Genomic DNA, 19774 nt, shown 5'->3' on the forward strand with positions numbered 1-19774 from the left:
GGCAGAGAGCGAAGGGGGTGGGGGGGACCTTTGAGCAGGGGGAACGTTGGGCGCCGGCAGCGGCGCTCGGGGGGACGGCGGGGCGGTGGCGCCGCCGCAGGCTCGGCGGGGCGGTGCGGCGGGCGCGCAAGATGGCGGCCGGCAGCGGCCGCTGCGTGTGGAGAGGTGAAGGGGAGCGGGGGGCGGGGGGGCGCGGCTCCCGGGGCCTCGTCTGCGTCCAGCCGGCCGCTTGTCTCCTCGCCCTCACGCCCCCGGGGATGAAGGGAGCCCGAGGAGGCGGCCGGGCGGCTGGCTGAGGCGCCGTTTGTGTTTTTTTTTCCCGCAGTTCTGGCCCCGCACTGCCGGTGGGCTTTGGCCGGGCTCCGCCAGCCGCTCGCCGCCGCCTCGCCTCGCCCCCCGCAGCCCGTCTGCTGCTACGCTGCGGCCGCCAAGTGAGTGCGTGGTTCTGCCCCTCGGCTGGGCTTTGGGTCCGGGAGGGTCCCGCTGCCCCTGAGGGGGCCGTGGTGGTGGTGTGTGAGGTGTCGCCCTCGCACCGAGCTGCTCTCGGGGGCTTCCCGCAGGCAGTGGGGTCCCAGGGAAGCAGTGCGGAGAGGGGAGATCAAGGCTGGGCCCGCAGGGAGGGTTTTTGGTAGTGGTTCGAGTAAGGAGTGCAACGGCTGTGGGGGGGAAACGCGATGGGTTTTGTTGTGTAGTTTTGAAAAGGACGGCTGGGTTACAGCTGAAGGAATCGTGTCAGCGTGGAAGCTGCTGAGCTTATGGAACTGGTTTCAGACCGTTCCTCTTCTTGCCTCACGTTATCATAAAATCACAGCACAGAATATCGTGAACAGGCAGGGATCCACAGTGATCACAGAGCCCAAATCCTGGCTCCATAGAGGACCACCCAAAAATCAGACCAGATGTTTGAGAGCATTGTCCGAACACTTCTCGATTTCCAGCAGGCTCAGTGCTGTGAGCACCGCCCTGGGGAGCCTGTCCCAGTGCCCGACCACCCTCTGGGTGCAGAACCTTTCCCTAACCCCCAGCCTGACCCTCCCCTGTCCCAGCTCCATGCCGTTCCCTTGGGTCCTGTCACTGCCCCCAGAGAGCAGAGCTCAGCGCCTGCCCCTCATGTGGAACCCAAGCTCAGCAAACCAAATGACCTCAGCTAGACACCTAGATTGCTTTGATGTTTCTTAAAGTCTGATACCACTGCATAAGTGGGGGAAGAAAAATGAGTTCTGTGCACAGAACAGCGGAGCATGCTGTACACCAAGAGCATTGGAGTATAGTTAACTTTTTCAATTTTAATCTTCATTTTAATAGAGGAATGGAGTATCCTTTTCTACCTCTATTTTTTCCTCTCATTTTGAGAGCCTTTCAAAATAGCAGAGTTAAAGTCTGGGGCTTGTGTTTGTTAACTCCACTGGAAGCTTGATTTGTCTTGGCCATTTGAGACAAGTTATTGGAGTGAATTTAAGGATGTTACTTGGTCTTATGTGTTGAGCCTACCTTGGTAACTACTCATTAATTAACTGACGTATGACAGTGTTTACTTCTTTTTCTTGGAGCAAGTGCCAAACTCTTCTGCTGATGATCTAACAATGGTGTTTGTTTTCTTTTTGTCTCAGAAGTGCAAAAAGAGGTTCACAAAAGGCCAAGCAGGAAGAAACAAAAAAGAAAAAAGGAATTATCAGGCGGCCTCTGATGAGCAAGCCAGTGGATGATGTGTACCTGACGTGGCTTTACAAGCGGCCGTCCTATAACGTAGAAGAGGCTGTCGGTATGCTGAAGAAATTTCAGGAACTAGACTTCACATACCCAAAACAGTATGTGTATATTAATGTGTTTCTAGATATGGCGCAGCAGAAGAAGGTAAGTTCGAAGAGGATAAGGAGGTGTTTTGATTTTTTTTTTTTTTTTTAACATGGGAAGGCTGTGTTTTAAATGTAGAGTAGATGTTTCTGTTGGCCTTCTCAGCTGCTTCTTCCAACTGCTCTGGTTGACTGTCAGAGTACGGTCTGCTTTTGCAGGTGGCTTTATGCCTTTATTGTGTGTACGCTTATTAAATACGGCTCAAATTCTTGGGGTCAAGGTAAGCACCTTCAAGAATTTCAAAGATGGGCTATTATGTGACTGAAAATCAGGTCCAGGCAGAACAGATCAAACTGAACTTCACATTTGTTTGGGCTTTCCAGTTGAAGGTGTGTTACCAAAATCATGCTTATATTTTGTTCTGGATTCTTTGTTATAGGGAGAAGTGTAGATTAGCTTCTTCCCATCTCTGTCCCGTGCCATGTTTTTATTTTTGTTTTTCAGTTGTGCACCTTGAAAGTAGGGTATTGTTTGCTTACGATGTTTTTTGTGGGTACTGTTGGAGTGAAGGCACTTACGCATACACTGCTCTTCGTCCTTACCAAGAGACAGTGAAAGGGAAACCTTTTTTTTGTAGTTGTTTTTTTGAAGAACCTTATTTCATCATTTATTTCCCTGGGATCTTTGGGGTTCATGCAAGAGCCCTATTACATTGCTGCATGCCAAAGAGCTGCCGGTATCCTCAGCAATTACTGGGAGATAGTTTCACTTCCCTTGACCACAGTTGGTACCAGTTCCTAGTCAGTATAACAGACTGGACTTGAATCCAGAGCAGAGGGACTTGCTCTGTTACCTTGATGAAGTGCAAGAGAGCCAGGATTCCTGTTAAGCTGCTAAGACCGTCATTTCTGGAGGAGTTTCTTGCAGCTATTTGTTTTTTCTGGCTTGGATTAATGACGTGTTCATGTTAAGTGGAAATGTCAATGTGAGCACTTTTCATGACACTAAAAGTGGATGGTGTCCTTGCAAGTCTTCAGAGGATGCTGGTTAAGAAATGAGGAAAAAGTATGGACAAATTTTTGCTAGGTGACATTTCTTGCGCGCTCAGCTTCAGAGAAGGTTGCTAGGAGTCTGGTCTGAGTGTTGTCTTGGTGGAGTATTTTAGCTTTTATTGCCAGTCTTCCCTTTTGTCAGTTCAAAGGCACCTAGCCCAGTTTAGATTTTCCCTGAAACTCTTTCTCCTTCCCTCAGAGCTAGAAAACAGTTTGGTCTCTTTAAAGTTTCTTTCTTTGTGCGTGTAACTAAATATCCCTTTGGTATACCAGGGTCACTTAGAGCTAGATAAGTTTATGCTTACACAGACCTCTTGTTCCTGCTTCCAGTAGCAATGAGGCATTCTTAAGCCTTGGTGAGAGACACGTTTCTTGCTGATGCTTTGCATTGGCCACTACCTCCTCAGAAACTTAATTTAAATGAGCTGTGACTGCAGAACCTCCCTGTGTGTTACTGACGGCACCTGAGCGTGGCGGCAGTGCCACGTGCGGGAGTCACTGACCCCAGCCCCTTTCTCTTGGGCAAGCAGCAGCGTACATAAATCATGTATTTTTATGTTGGTGAAGTCTAGATTCTGCTACTCCAAACCAGACCTACAAAGGCAGTCAGAATCTGTGCATTGTGCTGGTTTATTATGATTATTACGTGCAAGTATGTTGTGGGTAAAAATGTTTTAGTCAAAGATGCTTGCATCTGTGCAGTTGTCTGAGTGCAAAATTATTTAGTATAACTTGCTCTGAAGTCATGATTTCTTTTTTGTTTCAATATTTTCCTTTATTTTTAGAAAAAAGTAGATCCGTTTGCAAGCACTGTTCTTCTTCCGTATCGCTTTACAGATGAAGTGAATAAGGTCCTGGTTTTCACAGAGGTGGGTAAGCACGAGTTACTTAGTTCTATGTGTTATGAACCTAGCGTGCTCTTGCATGGGATCTAGTCATGTTGTGTGCGCTGTACCGTGTGTTGGGAAGGCTTTCTAAATGCTTTGCAGGATTCTCAAGCCTGTTGAGGATTCATCTTCAGCAGCGCCTTAATGTGTTAACAACCACCTTGAATTTCCTTCATCTTGATATATCTACGTATACGTAATTTATTCTAGCAATGCACTCAGGGAGTGAACATCTGCGTAGGTGTGACTGAGGGAGAGAAATTATTGAAGTCTGTTTGCAGAGTAAAAACTTTGATTATCCTGTAATAAAGGTGGACAGTTTGGTTTAGCAGTCGTGTCTAACCTTGCTGTCTGAAGCCTTAGAAGGCAGTGCAAATTAGAAGTTACTCGCAGTGGCTTATGCTGTAACGGCTCGCCATTGAGTGGTGGTGGTGTTCAGTAACTTCTCAAATAAAAAAATATAGACAACCAATCTAAATAATCCCTGCCCCACCTCACCCCCAAACCTTTCATCTGCCACGCTAGGAGATCAGTGATGTGGAATGGTGTGGAGAGCCTTTGTAGCATCTGTGTGAGGCTAGTTCAGTCTCTTTGCTGTTGTTCTTTGCCTGTTAATCTTTCTAACAAAATAACCTATATGAAATGATTCTAGAGAAGTGCCCTGGATTTAGTTGATGGTCCTTTGAAAACAGGAAAACCAGAGTTGACTTCTAAATGCTATTTGAAGCAAAAGTTTAATAGCACTTTCAGAAGTAAATAGCTGTATTTCATGGTGGTTTTAAGAAGCATGCTTCATGCTTTTCTTTTAGCGTTGAGTAACAGCACGTGTTGACTCCACCTAGTGGATTATTGGTTGAAGCTTCCAGAGGATGACGATCAGAGAGAAAGGGCATGGGACAGAGCTGTTCCCCAAAGGGATGATTTTTTTTTCTCTCCAGAAACAAACTGAAAGCTTGAATATTTTTTCTGTTAGGACTGGAAGTGAACTGGGGTTGCTGCTCCAATACTAAATCGCCAGTGTTAGATATATTTTTTTCATCTTTGGTTTGTCTTAAACTCTTCTTCCCTTCTTAACTAGTATATAGTCTGTTCTTACATCTCGTTGTCAAGGTAAAGAACCTATCCAGTGCTGTTGATACAGACTAATTGGTAGTACAGATGCTAATAAATTCTTTTTCTCTCAACAGAATGAGCAAGAAGCTGAAATAGCTCGAGAGAATGGAGCTGCTGTTGTAGGAGGAGTTGAATTAATCAAATGGGTATTTTTTTTTTTTTTTAAGAATTATCTAAATTAAACATTGTAGCTTGTAACAGTGACCAAGCGGGGAGGGGGCAAAGAACTTCATGTCCAGCAATCTCTAGCTTGAGGTTAGCAGCCAATATAAAGAGTAAGATACTGGTTTCTGTGATCTGACATTTTTGTACGTAGAAGTTGTGTACTTGGTTAATTTATTGTATTCCTAAATATATTTTACTTTGTTTTATTGCAGATTTTGGAAGATGAAATCCAAGTGGACTCCTATGTAGCTGTTCCGGCAATAATGCCTAAACTAATACCATTAAGAGGCAAGCTAAGACGAAAATACCCCAGCACAAAAAGAAGTAAGAAGCATTTTTATTAATAAATCTAAGTACTGGAACAAGATTAACTCTTGAGGTGATTTTTTTTTTTCATGAGGACATATAATTACACTGAGTATTTGACTGCATATGACTGAGCCACTCCTTTTGTCGTATGCGAAAGTTGTTTTAGGAACCTAGTACTGTGCCTTTCCCCTACAACAAAAATGTTGGGATTACGGTTAAGGTAAGTTTGTCAACTAGTTGTGCGTGTGAGTTAATATCTGATCAACTGTAATAGTACTGCAAACTTTATGTAGTGAAGTTACGTAGGAAAATAGAAACAACTTTGGGGAAAAAAAGATGTTCACTGAGATAGTTGCGCTGTCTGACTGTTGGGCAGTTGTTTGGATCCCAGCTACATGACTGCTCTATGTACTTGTCTGTGCTTCTTAATAACAGTATTTATGCTTCTTGTTAGTATAACCTGTTAACTTTTCTGTGTGGTTGCTCCCTTTTCATTATGCTCAAGAAACTTCCTATTCAGATCAGGTTCTTACAGCACCAAATGTCTCTGAATATTTTGTCTCCCTTGCTGACTTGATTTATTTTTGCTGTACTTCGGGGGTCTTTCAAACACAGGAAAAAAGTTATTCACGTGAGCAGTGTCAGTTGCATGAAACGCTAGATATTGAACCAAATTCCCTTCCCCTGCTGCCCTAACAATGTTTTTACAGGCTGCAGGCAGTGTTTTTAGCCTCCTAAATGTTTGAGGCAAACATACGAACCTGCCCAAGGCATTGCAACAGAATACTCCAGATGTTCTGGGGACAAACAAAAGTTATGTTACGCCATTACAAATTTGCTTGGTTTGTAGGTTATTGGTGGCTGCTTTCTCTTGGAGCCACTCAAAGGCATGTGGGAGAAATAATACTTGTAGTTGAAGCAACCGAGTGGTGCTGTAAATCTGTCAAATGAGCTGCAGCTGAGATAACAAAACAGCTGTCTTGACTTGTTCAATGGCTGGACTGGGCCAGGATGTTTCGCGTAGTGTGTAATCTTGCTATTGCACAGTTGTGGAGTGTTTGTTTTCAAGGTAGACACTTGGGGCTTATTCTAAATTTAACTCAGTAGGTTCTGATCTTCCAAACTAATTATATTAGGAATTAGGTAATAATGACTGCTTGTGTACGCTCTTCACAGGTTCTTTACTGGAAGTGAAATCTTACTTAGTTTTTTTTTTTTTTTTTTTTTTACTATATCATCTATTAATGTCTGCTGATTAATGAGGAAGGAGGGAATATGGAGAGAGATTTTCATAGAAGATGTGTGAGGATGCTTCATGAAACTACATTTTTCTTTGGAATTTAACTGCTTTAGCTGAAACATTGAATTCTCCCTTTTCTAGTAGTATGTTATGCCCTACTCTTAAACATTAACCAGATTTTGTGTTTTTAATTAGATTCCCTGGGCCACGATATCCCCAAAATGCTACAACTCTTTAGAGAAGGTCTAGAGTACACGGTAGAAGACGAGCGTGTAATCAAGACAAGAATAGCAAGAGTAAGTATGGAGAGTTCTTAAGTGTTCTCTACTGAGCAGAGTTGAAGTCAGTATTAAAACAGGGAAGAAAAGTTTTTGACCTGTGCATTCTCAAGATTTTAAGTGTTATTTCACTGACTAAAAAGAACTTTACTGTTTCTTGTGCAACGTGTTCAGCTGATGTGAGCCTTGTATGTCACTGAAGTATGGTGATGGAAGCTGGTTCCACTGGGAGCAAGACATACCTAATGCTGAGAAGTTAAGGATGCCAAGAGTGGGATCTCTGGATCAAACTGTATTCACTTGAACCTAATAATTAAAGGCTGGTTTAATTTAGGAAATTTTTAGTCATGGTTTAATTTTAAGAACTTTTAGTCCTGGTTCAGGGGAGGAAACAAACCAACTGTTTGCACCATACCTGAAATGTAAAATTAATCTGCGCTTTGACTACCGTCATAAGAAACCGGGTTATTGAAGGGTGTCTTTTCTCTTGTTATAGGCTCTTAAGCTTTTTTCCTTATTTTTTTTCCTGTTCCAAATTGTTTTACTTCCATTCTATTTTGTCTATTTGTAATCCGACCCGTTTTTAACTTTAACTGATACTGGTACAGAAAGGAAGTTCACAAGACTTGTGTTCTCTGCAGTTCTGTCTGGTGATATTAGATAAGCAAGTTTGTTGATTTTGGCTAGCTCCTGTGAGTTGTGCATATGAATTTAAAGGGCTTGTTCTTCTGTACAGTACCTCAAAACTGAGGTTTTCAGGACTATTCTCCTAAAATGTGTTATGTATTAGATTCTCATACAGGCAGGAGGTATCTTTAGCTGTCTGTAAGTCTGATGTGACTATACAAAACACTTCAAATCCATAGATAAAATGGAAAAAGAAAAAAAAAGAAAATACTTTTCAAGTATTTTGCCTGTATTCTATATCTTTAATTTTTTTGCTTTGGACTACTTTAATTGTAATCCTCTTGATCAGCCTTTAAAATACCTGCAAATTAAATATCTTTTAAAGTTTTTTTCACACTTAATGTAAAAAAAAAAAAACAACTTTTTTTTTTTTAATAACAGCAATCAAAACTTGGATAGCTTGACAGCATTCCGTGTAGTTGGTTGTACTTGGTATAGCTTCTTACTGCTGTGGTTAGAGTTTTTGAGACTTAAACCATGTCCTGTTACTGCCATGAGCTGCTGGTGTTACAGGGCACCTTAGGTTCTTTGTCTGGGCGGCCCAGGCCCCGCATTTCTGTAAGCACTTCTGAAGCTATGGTGCAGCCAGAGATGTCATTTTTTAAATTATAATTAGTAAATAGCAGGTTCTTGTGAATGAGCTCTTAATCTTGGATCGGAAATAGCGTGCTGGGGGTTTACTTGTGCGCAGTTGAGCTGTGGTAAGGTAACATCAGCTCCGTGGCAGAGGTGACTCCACCGCAGTGGATGTGACGTGTTCAGGGAGTTGGACGCCGGAGGATGACTGTGGTTACGGCTCTTGTAAAATGTCTCCACCCTCTGTAGCTGCTCTCTTGCGCCTGACCTAGTTGTGCTGCTCTTTGTGCAGCGCCGCTGGGAGGAAATCTGGCACGGGCAAGGCTCTGGGTGGTGGTGGAAGCCTTGAGTGGTTATGCATGTCTGCTCACCACTAAATCAAGAGCTCTTTAAATTTAAACCTTGTCAGTGAGAAAATAATCATTTGTGAATTACACAGAAGTGTAAAGATCTATTGCTGTGTTCCAAGCAGTGGCATAGATGTTTCTGGGACTCTGCCAAGCTGGTGTTTCTCAAAGAGAGCTTTTCCCTTTAGTGCTGCTTGCTGTCTTACGTTGCCTGTTAGTTCAATTATGGCCCATAGCTTGAAGTAATGCCGCCCTCCCACATATGTCAGCAGCCTCAGTGGTGTTTTCTTATGTAGTGAGTAATTGAGATGTCTTTGAAAAGCCCGGGAGTTGGCAATAGTTAAGTCTAATTAGTAGATCTGAAGTTGTGAAACCAAGAATGTAAAATCTTCTTTTAAGACCCAGAGCTTAGGGCAGAAGAGAGACAACTGAGACACTTGGGATGTCTCCTTCAGAATCATGCTATCTGAAGAGGGCAGCTTGAAGTCATTTTTGTTGAGGGTTTTGACATAGCTTTTGAATTGGGATAGGCTGCTGTTGACTGCTATGAAGTATTCTTTCTCCCAAGTTGGAGGTGTTGTCTTTAGAAAATGTAAAGGTGACACCAGGAGGGAGTTTTTGGTTTGTTTCTGTGTCTGTGCAGGGAGCTTCCTGGGAAGTGGTTCTCTTGTGAAATGCAGGAAGGTTATTTTGAGTTGAGAGTTAAAAGTTTGTTTGGAAGGATATACATTTTGGGAAGAGACGTGCACAGGAGCACCATTTCCTTTAGAGGGTTAGGAGTGTGGAGAGAGGTGTACTGAACCAGAGGCCTCTCAAACTTGGTGAGTGGAAATCATGAGTTAAGGCTGGAAATGGCAATTTGCACTGGCAGTAGCACCTACCTCCCTCATCTGTCAGTGTCGGGAAGGCCAGAAGTGTCAGTGTCCTTGCAGGCTGTGAGGGACATTGAGCCTTACAATACATATACCTCAGCGAGAGCTGAAGGTTTTGTGGAGCTCTTGATGGTATGTGCTATACCAAAGTAATGTCTTCCTAGTAATCCTGTATGGCAAAAGGCTTGAATTTGGAACAAAACAGGGACTGAGGGTGGCGAAAAACATAGCAAAGTAAACTATAGAACGGGAAACGGCACTTCACAACAGCGAGGACCATGGGCACAGCCTCAGTAAGGGGTATTCTTTGCCTGCATTTTTCTTTCCTATACACTGCTAGTATCTCAGAAGCGCAACCAGCTTGAGTGCCAGGATGAGAAAAGGATATCTGCAGGGTCACCAGGCTCTTACAGAGAAATGCTTTTTTTTCTTTCCCTTCTGACCTTCTTGGGAAGGTTCATAACTGAGCTGAAGCCAGTGAAAGCAAGGCAACACAAAGTGGGTCAGTGCTCTTTAACTGATACTGTCTGTCCTCCGAATGGTTTCTCCAATTCTGTGGAAATGTTCATCTGCCACATTTGTCAGCACTTAGCTCTTGGTTTGGGGGCTTTTTTTTTGTTCTTGAAAGCAGAGATGTTCCAGTTCCTGCCTTCGCTGTCATGAGAGGCATTTGACTTCCCTGAATTATGGCAAAATGGAGTAGTTTTATTATGCTGGTGCAGTGCAAAGTAAAATTTGTTAGGAGTTGCTCTAAACCTGCTCTGAAGAGATTTAGTTAACATTTTATATAGAGGCATCTAAGGACAAGTTCTTGGAGTTCAGCCGAGTCAAGTGCTTCTCTTGAAATTAAGAGGAAATCTGGTTCTACTTGAATAATGCAGAGACATACAGAGGTTACATATTGTTACGGGATGCTGGTTACAGTACCGTTGTTAATTGCTTGGCGGCTTATTGTGCTCCAGAAATGTCTCACCATTGCTATAAGCTAAAAGGTAAAACAGGGCTCTGTTCATCTCTTATTAGCACCAGGAGACAAAATGTACTTGCTCAGAAAACAGAGCTGTGAACTCATGTCTCTCTTCATGAACTTGTTTCACATTTGACTGAAATAAAAAATAAAGTATTGTTGGTAGTTGGAACTCTAGATCTTGGAGTTGATGGAGCTAAACCGTGAAATGCTGGGGATCTGTGGGTTTTCTGTTCTTGTTAGATTGTCTTATGAGAGCTGTAGTAGGGGACTTGAAGTAGATTTCCCCCGTGTCAGATGCCACAACTGTAAGCCCAGTTTAAGTGCCTTGAGAACTGATTTAGCTTTCTGGCTGAATGGCTGCTGGGCAGCCCAGGTCTCCGACATGCCGTGAGATAAAGCCATAAAAATTCCAGTTCCCTTTTGAAACGGCTAGTTTTTAGTGACTGCATTGCCCTGTAAGTCTTCAGAAAACCTGGAACCTGAGTTCTGAGTGAAGGTGCCAAAACTCTTAATTTCTGGCTGATTGCAGCCTTCACTGTGGGAGCCCAAGTCCTCATGACTGCAGGTGGGAAGCCCTCAGCTGGAGACCGAGCTGGAAATACGTAGGTGGATCCGTGCTGATACATGGGTGTTCTGGCCACGCCACCACAGAGGTAAAGTGGCTGGAAGTAGAGGGCAGACTGATCTGCCCCACTGTATGAGGCTCTCTGGAGGGCATTATTTTAGGACTATATGTTAGTGCTTACATTATCCTTCATCCTGATTGCTGGAAGAAGAGGACATGTGAGCGTTGAGATCAAAGCACAAGCTTTACAGCTCCTTTAAATTTCTTGAATGTGGTGTGAAATGACTCTGTTCAGAACTGAAAGTGACTGTTCTGTTAGAATGGCATGCAAAAGAGAAGGAAAAAGGCTCTCTTTGTCCTCCTTGAGGCAGAAATGAGTAGAACAAAACAAACATGACAATGCAGGTAGTATTACAGGGACTCTTGCTGGACACAGGAATGAGGACAGTTGGATTGGTTCACTTGGAAGTTAATACATATCCATGTTTCTTGTGCATAAACCGTGCTTGTGAGGGAAATGAGGCAGCTTGAGCCTGTCAGCTATGGGGTTTTCCTTTAGACACAGGGGTGCCATACCTGCTAGTATTTTCACTTATGTTTAGAAGTTATTTTAATTGATTCAATAGTGTTTAAAATATCAGAGGGACTAAAATGTTAGTAGCTGAGATGGTCAAGTACAGTTCCTTTCAATAACAAAAATATGAGAAGAGGGCTATTTCTAAATAAAAGGAAGGGCTACTGGACTTTGTCACTTAACTGAAAGGATCATGGAGTTTCAAACCATTACCTTTTATAGATGAACCAAAACTAGACTTTGTATAATGTTGTACACTCTCTGTTAGACCTTGTCTAACTTTGGGAAAGATGGCACGTCCATTTTCTGAAAGACAACAGCAGTATGCCTGGACTGCTGTCAACTAGTGCTTATTTATCTCGGTGCACCAGAGGTGTTTGGAGAAGGAAGGTAGTGGTAAACAGATGTGCCATTCTTCCTTGGTTTGCTTTGGCATGCTTCTTGTTTCATGTAATGTGCAGGGCTAGCCATTTTCTGGGTTTGTGTAAGTCGGTTGCAGATTGCAGTGGACATGTAGGTTTGTACATATGTTAGTGCATGACTTGAACTTCAGAGCTGTTAGCTTTGTGGTTAGGTAGGTGGTTTTCTGCTTTGCTTTTTAGCCCAGGCAGTGAAACCATTGTAAAACAAGTTGCAACCTGAAGGAATTGATAGAAATTCCCATCAGGAAGCCTTTTAGCATTACCTTCATTTTTTGTTGCTCAATTAAAAACAACAACAACGACAAACCTATGTGTATGTATAGCCTTTTGGATGCATAAATCATACGTGCTGTTTCTTTATTTCATGTTTACCAAATAAGTCTTTCCACATGATGGTTCCCAGACCATTAAGTATCTTACAGCATGATCATGAACCTCTCAAATCACACCTCTTCCCTGCACCAAGGAATGGGAAGGGTTTTTTGTCAGCTGGGGTGTATGAGGCAACAGTTACTTTCAGCCTTTAAGGTTAGCATCTGGAAGACTTGGCTGTCTCACTGTTTTTGGAGGGAGGTTCCTCCAGCTCTTGAGCTCGAATGTCTCGAATGTTGTGTTCCTTTTTGGGCATATCCCACTTCCTCCCATGCTGTGCACGTTCTCTGTACAGCTTCTGCCATGCAGAGCAGCTTTGCTGTGTCTAAATGACTTCTGTAGCTAGCTTGACTTGATTCTCCTGTCCCCAGATTCCCAAAGCATTTAGTTAACTAGCTGGTGATAATCCTGTTTACCACAGTGTTCTGAGTTGTTGGTGTTGATAACTTTTTTTTATATTCTGTCAGGTTTTTCTGCCCTTCCATGGCTGCCATTCCCTACATACAGCCCTTGTAGTCAAATTAGTAGAGCAGGTTTAGTGTCACGACTGATCTCTTGATACAATTCCCTAAGTGCAGTTTAACACTTAAAGCTAGTGTTTTGATAGCGGGGCATCTTCTAGTTCTTCATTTGCAGATGTATCCACCAAATAGCTGAGCGGGTCTTCTGTATGTTCAGTTGCAGCCTTCTAAAGATCCTCTAGTAGATTAGAAGCTTTGGGACTTCGTAAATGGAGCTTTAAACATCATCTCTTTTGGTTAAACTTGTACAGTGCTGGATATTTATAGGTAACTTCTGCCTAGGCAGCAGAGGTAGTGAGAGCTCCTGTTAAAGAAACTTGTTTCTTCCCTCAAAAAAGAACAGATAACTTCCCTGTACCTCCTTACAGCACCTTGTGCTGCTCTAGAGAGAAGCGACCTAAACTATAGTTAGGTAACGCTTCAGTTCTGTGCTCTGGTTTTAGCACATACTGCCATCTTTTCAAGCTCCATTGTGGTTAGGTTGTATTTATACAAAGTGGACTAGAAATAAATTTATAGTTGTTCCCTCTGGAGGCATTGTTATTCGTCAGGGTGGCTCAGGACTTAGATGTTGAGGTCCCACCGGAATCGATCTGAGCAGAGCAGCTCGTGCAGCTTTGGAGATCTGGTCCAGAGTGCTTCTGTCAGTTTGGGGAAGGCTAGAATTAACCTAAATATCTAAGTGCTGATACACAGTGACTGTGCGCACACCAAGAGTTACTGTGGGATACTTTGGTGATGTGGAAGCTATTTTGAAATACTTAAAACCCTTTGGGCATTACCTGTCTTCATTATGGAGCCATCTGCGTCTCAAGAAAATTGTGGTACACGATCTCTTGGGATGTGTCATGTTGCATGATGGAATGTAACTCACTTTGCCCTGTTTTCCTGTAGTATCAAACAGGGGATATTAACTAATGTCTTCGTATTTTGATGTGTTTGTCTTCTCTCATAATGTGTTATAGTTCTTAGAAGAAATTGTAACTTACTGTTTAGAGCAGCTTGCTAGTTCTGTATATTTTGTGTTCTTGCAGGCTTGGTGACAGATGATGAATATTAAGTAGCTCACTCAAGTTGCACAATTGGAGGCTTGCTTGAGACTCGAACCTAGTGCAAGATTAGGAAGCAAACACTGTTCAAGCCTTTATATATAGCTTCTAATTAGTTACTATAATTGTTGAAATTGTTGCAAGTGTTCCTTTATTTTGAATTCTGTACAGCATGGTGAGTCTGTCAGTGAAGTGAAATGCTCAGCATTAGCAAACAAATTTTTACAGCTGTTAATTTATGAAAGATTAAGCACTTCGCAGTCAGGCTAACAGTAATAAAGATGAATGCGTACTGGCCTGTGTAACAGAAGAATGGCATTTGGATCAAAAATCTGCCAGAGGAGCATGAAAAGAAATTAATGGACCAAATCTGGGAGGAGACTAGGGAAGTATAACAAGATTTCTATTGTAATGCATACCTTTATGGACAAGTGAATTGTTAAAACCTGCTTGTGCTACATTGAGAGGGAGTGGAGAAAAAGGTGGGACCCAGTGATGTCTGTACACTCCACTGAAACAAAGCTAATTCTGTTTAAAAAAAAAAAAAAAAAGCAAGCTCATTTTTCTTAATTCCACTTCTGAAACTTCTAGAAAAAGACTTCGTAAAGATGGGTGATACGGGTGAGACCAGGGAGATTAAATAAGGCATAGCAGGGTGTTAACGCTAGCAGAACATTAACTCTGAGAAACGTGCGTTAAGCTCTCCAGGAGCTGAGAGAAGTCAGCCCTGGGTTTGACCCCAGGGTGTTCAGGTTTGTGCGTCTCTTCCTCGTGAGTTGCTCATTGTTGAAGAGACTCCAGGTGAGATGAATAGCAGTTGTGGTTTAAGGTGATTAATAGATGAGGGAAGATGGAGATACTAATTTTTTGGCAGCGGTGTTGGTTTACTCCCAAGTATTTGTGATCTGTTCAGCGAGGACTGCTTATGTGCCTGAAGTAGTGTGTAAGTACTTCGTTACGTGAGCACGTCGGGCAGAACCAGGAGCCACCAGTCTACGGTGGATGCCCCATCCAACCTGGCCTTGAACCTCCAGGGATGGGGCATCCACAGCTTCTCTGGGCAACCTGTTCAGCGCCTCACCACCCTCTGAGTGAAGAATTTCCTCCTAACATCTAATCTAAATCTCCCTCATTCAATTTAAAACCATTCCCCCTTGTCCTGTTATTATCTGCCTGAGCAAAAAGTCCTTCTCCATCTCTTTTTTTTAAGCCCCCTTTAAGTATTGGAAAGCCTCAATGAGGTCTCCCTGGAGCCTTCTCTTCTTCAGGCTGAACATCCCCAGCTCTCTCAGTCTTTCTTCATAGGAGAGGTGCTCCAGCCCTCTGATCAACTTCGTGGCCTTCCTGTGGACCTGTTCTAACAGATCCCTGCATCCTTCTTATGCTGGGGGCCCATATTTAATACTTAATTTCAGTACTATTTCACAAAAGCACTTGTATGTGGGTTGTTTTTAAAAACATCTTTAAGGCTACATGTTGTATACAGGGTCATGGGAATGGAGTAATTGAATGTCATGAGTAGAGAGAAGGAAAACAATGATAAAAATACAGCCTTGTATACTTCTCAGAGTCATTTTGATAAGGTCGTTAATGGGATTTGTAACTCTTTTAACAGGGATACAGAGAAACAAGATGTATCCAAATGAAATATGTTCATACCCAGCACATACTGATTTATTAATCTAAGGGTTTAAGTATCACCATGGCTAACTCTGCATTATCCTTTTTCAGCTGGATATGCCTACTGAGCAGATAGTTGCCAATCTAAAAACAATTTTAGAGGATATCTGCAAATTCAAGCCATCAAGTTCTGGTAAGTAGCTGTTCTTTCAGTCTATTAGTTGAAGCTCTAGAAACAAAATAAAGAAACGATTATTAACCAGGGTGTCATTAAATGACCTCATTGCTTTGTCTGTTTGGGACGGGAGGAGGGAGCTGTTAGGCTACTCAGAGAATTAAGGCTTGACAGCTTGACAGCCCATAACGACATGAATAGCGTCTGCTTTTATTGACGTGAACTCTCGTTGCACTGCAGAAGTGTCTGTGTGAGGAAAGAAGTGAGGTGATGTACAAAACTGAGTTGGCAGGTTGATGCTTAAATGGATTATAACAATACATTGGAATCCTTGTGAGACATGGGGGTCTTCAGGGTATGGGTGGATTGTTTTACCCCACTTGAAGCTGAATACAAAGAATCCAAACCCAGAATCTAACTGCAGTTGCTTAAGACAACGCCAGTGCTTCAGCTAACATCTAGTCTGATGCTAACTACCCGTTTGAATATATACAACCATTTTTTTTCTGTCGCCGAGATGTTTTTTAAATTTCTGCTGTTCCTGGTGCAAAGCTGTTAATCTTTTCTTTTCCTTCTCTAACTGAATGATCATGTTACAAAGGAGTAAAAGCATGAATTCGGCGTGCTGTTCCTGTGGGTTCTGCTCACTGTTCTTTTGTAAAGAATTTGACCAAGTAATACGCTAGCTGTTCTTTTTCATATTGAAGTAAATGTAAAACAGATGTCGTCTGCATTACTGGAGTGGAAACAGTGATTTAAGAACATAATTCTAGGGAAGAATAGCCTTCTGTAATCTAACCAGCCAATTTTTATATTAATATTGGTTTAATGTCTGCAAAAAAGAGTCAAATTTTGTCTCTTCCACTGATGCTCTGACTGTACAGACAGAACGGACTGTGAAAAGCAAACTAAACAAGCCTTTGGAAGCATTTAATCCCAAATAAAAGTATAAGGGTTTAGTTGACTAGAAATAAAACTAAATAAAAGCAGAAAGTCATGAGTTTTTTTTTTTTATTGATGAGATTCATATATAAACTACACCAACTTGGTTAAGTAAGGGTAAGCCGTTCTGGATTGATAACATTTCTGTTTGCTTGGTGGTATCAAGCTTGATGACTGTGGTGTGTTTTTTTGTCTTGTTCTTACTTGCTTGGTCAAAAATATATGCCATTTATAGGAAGCAAGCGTGGTCCTCAACATATCTTTACAGGAAAGGAATCTAGGTAGGCTTGCTAACTGTCAGTCGCTTCGTTTACAGATTTCTGTTCGTTTTAGATTTTCCATATGTAGTAGTGTGTCTTCGTGCAACTATGCAGTTATCACTAAAAAGGCATCCCTCTGCAAGTCACTTGATCTAATGCAAGGCTAAAAATACCACCAGCCATATGTTCTCAGAGTATAATGTAGTTCTAATTAATCCTCCACGAAGAAATTGGGTTATTTCTGTAGTGCCTCTTGTCAAAAGACTCCTTCAGCATTTGTTGGTAGGATCCTGAAATAGGATTGTTTGGGCTATTTTGGTGCTCTCTATCACGCGTGAATATTTGTGCGATCAACAGGTGGCAAGTTAATTTTTGTGAAGCTGCAAATAGGGGAAAGCCAATTGTAATGTGTTTTGGAGCCTACAGCAGCTTTTTTTTTTTTTTTTGACATGGTTGTTCTGACCTGACCACTCAGTGAGGGGTGGAGTGGGAGGGTTGGAAATGAACTCAGTGCCCATGTGGTCATCTTTACTAGGATTAAAATGTTAGAAAGCGGGCTTAATTATTGTATATAAGGAATTGTGAACGCTCAGAAGCCAAGCTATGTAGGGGTGGCATTGACATCATGAAGATGAAAGGATGATTTGAGTTGACCTGAGAGAATGTTGTTTGCCGTATGTGGGAAGAGTGTGTTGTGTTAATATATCTATCATCATTTATTTTATTTCAGTCTTTTGACTTGTTAGGTTTCTCACCTTGAAGCGTATTCTTCCTGCTCTATGGCATTGGTTTGCTTTTTTTTTTCTTTATACTAGGAGCTCTATTTTAGCTATCAGACATGTATCATCTCTACTGCTTCCTAATCATCTTGATCGGATACGTATGTGTTACAAATAACCACATCTTAGCCTTTTCCTCCACAGTCTGGGTTTTATTCAGTTCCTTTCCAAATCCAAAGGGAACTTGAAAACCGCTGCCTACCTCAGCAGCCCCTTCCTCAAATGCATGCTGTTGTCCTTACCTTTGCCTCCTGTGCAGCTTCAATCCAAAATGCAGATGTGATTGACAGATAATCAGACTGCACTTCACAGAACTTTCCTGCATTGCTTCCTCTGCTGCTCTGGAGGAGGAATAGGGAGGAAGCGTGTGTTGGACTTTCTGCCTTGAGCTCGGTATTATTTCCACTGCTTTGTAATACCCAAATAATTTCTTGGAGAGCACAGGATAGCAGAGCACCATTCTTAACCCATGCAGAAGCTATGGGTGCTACATGTTGTGGTAGATAAAAATGTAGGGTTTTGTTCGTGGAATAGGCATGCCTGCTGCCTTTAAAAAGTAGGCTTTTCACTTATGCTTATACGTCAAGTGCTTCCCAAGGCACTCTTCAGAAAACTGGATCCTAGGCTGGTGTATATGACTGCTGGAAGAAAAGCTGTTAGGTTGTTAGGAACTTCCCATCTTTAATTTGCCAGTCAGACTAGATTCCAAACTGACTGGATTTTTTTCTATACTTTAGAGGAGAGTGTGTATGTGTGTGTAGCTTGATTTGTATGTTCCAAGGCCCTGGAATATCAATTATGTCAAGTGCTGGTGAGGTACTGAAGGAATAATGTAGCCATCGTGTTACTACCTTTTTGTAGCACCGGAGTATGAAGTGCATTTTGAGCCCTATCTGGCAGGGTGCATGTTAAACTGTCTGTACTGAAATGATTTGTCTACTCGCATCGTTCTGTGACTGTCATATACCTGACACGATCCAGATTAGTACTAAGGTAACTCAGCCTGGAGACACAAAAAGTGTTGGAGTAACTAAATTGGTGGCGTCCTTTGTTTTGTAGGTCCCTTTGTGCAGAAGTTGGTTATTAGATCTTCAACCAGTGAAGGCTTGCTATTGAACCTTGATGGACTTCTTCCTGAGGTAGAGAAAGTAGAAGAAAAAGAAGAGGAAGAAACAATGGAAGGAGATGATGAAGAAAAACCTGTTCAAGAATCCGTTAGTACCTGATGCCTTTCCTTGTAGATCTGATGATCAGGCTTGGAAAGCTAATGGTGGATTTCAAATCATATTCCGTGAAAAGGAAAAATAAATACACAAGTTTCATTTTTAAATTCTGTGTAACAAGTAACTATGTCACAAACGGGAGTATGTTGTCAAAACTGAAGACACTAAGTTTCTTCTTTTGGTAGCTGACAGTTCCCTAATTTGTGTGTGTGTTTTTTTTTTTTCTTTGCACATAATGGTTCTTAGTCTAATAAATATAGTGCTATAAGCTCGAGGTACTGGCATCCAATTTCCACAGCTGCAGCTGGAAGGCCAGCACGTGTTATATCCATAATGCTGGGTTTTCTACTCTGTTGAAATTGCAAAATTGTTCAATGCTTTTGTCTGTTAGACCCAACCTCACACAGAGAAGCTAATGCAGTTACTTCTGGAAAGCTGCTGTATAACTTGCCAAGAGAAAAGCTAGATTTTAATTTACCGTCCTGTTTTCTGCAAAATCAGAGGTGGTTTTGCTTTTGAGTTGGTGGGAGCCACGTTTGCATGATGCTTGTGGTATCCCACTTTGTTTTCATTTAATCTACATACATAGAGGTGTGATGTATGGATTTCTGTTCTACTTGGCACTCTGAAATTACTTCTGAATGTGGGATTGTCTTTGTGACAAACTTTAATAGTTGATTTTTTTTCTACAGAAAAAAACGGATTATCTTCTTCGAGAGGAGTGATTGTGCACCTTCTTTTTCTAATAACACTTCATCAATGCATAGTTGATATTATGCCCCTCAGCGAACCCAATTAGTGGCTTGTTTGTACTACCCTGGAAAGAGTTGATCTTAAACTATTTCGAGATGAGACCTGAGTGAAGCTACAAAATTTAAGTATCCCTTTCTGGTCGGCCAAAGAGGTTCCTTTTTATGGGCTTCCAAATAACCACAAGGGATAAGTGGATATGGTTTGGAGGGGGGCGAGAGGCAGCTTCACA

General features: G+C 42.0%; 1 protein-coding gene across 1 annotated transcript; it reads left to right on the forward strand.

The window, feature by feature from the left end:
* The first annotated feature begins 95 nt into the window (after positions 1–95).
* Positions 96–18899, forward strand: MRPL1 (mitochondrial ribosomal protein L1). The gene is made up of 9 exons (XM_040554746.1): positions 96–165; positions 326–431; positions 1611–1854; positions 3632–3715; positions 4921–4992; positions 5224–5335; positions 6756–6856; positions 15525–15606; positions 18629–18899. Exons 1-9 carry the CDS (start codon positions 132–134, stop codon positions 18793–18795), a joined length of 1002 nt encoding a protein of 333 aa, XP_040410680.1. The 5' UTR covers positions 96–131; the 3' UTR covers positions 18796–18899.
* Positions 18900–19774: the final 875 nt, after the last annotated feature.

Source organism: Cygnus olor, chromosome 4 (assembly GCF_009769625.2).
Source record: "Cygnus olor isolate bCygOlo1 chromosome 4, bCygOlo1.pri.v2, whole genome shotgun sequence".
Classification (NCBI taxonomy): domain Eukaryota; kingdom Metazoa; phylum Chordata; class Aves; order Anseriformes; family Anatidae; genus Cygnus; species Cygnus olor.

What these genes read in the sequence shown, in the direction of transcription:
- MRPL1 (XM_040554746.1), top strand. Translation starts at nt 132, where the DNA reads ATGGCGGCCGGCAGCGGCCGCTGCGTGTGGAGAG. An exon ending in ATATGGCGCAGCAGAAGAAG is followed by an intron (nt 1,855 to 3,631) that starts GTAAGTTCGAAG and finishes CTTTATTTTTAG; the next exon opens with AAAAAAGTAGATCCGTTTGC. An exon ending in ATACCCCAGCACAAAAAGAA is followed by an intron (nt 5,336 to 6,755) that starts GTAAGAAGCATT and finishes GTTTTTAATTAG; the next exon opens with ATTCCCTGGGCCACGATATC.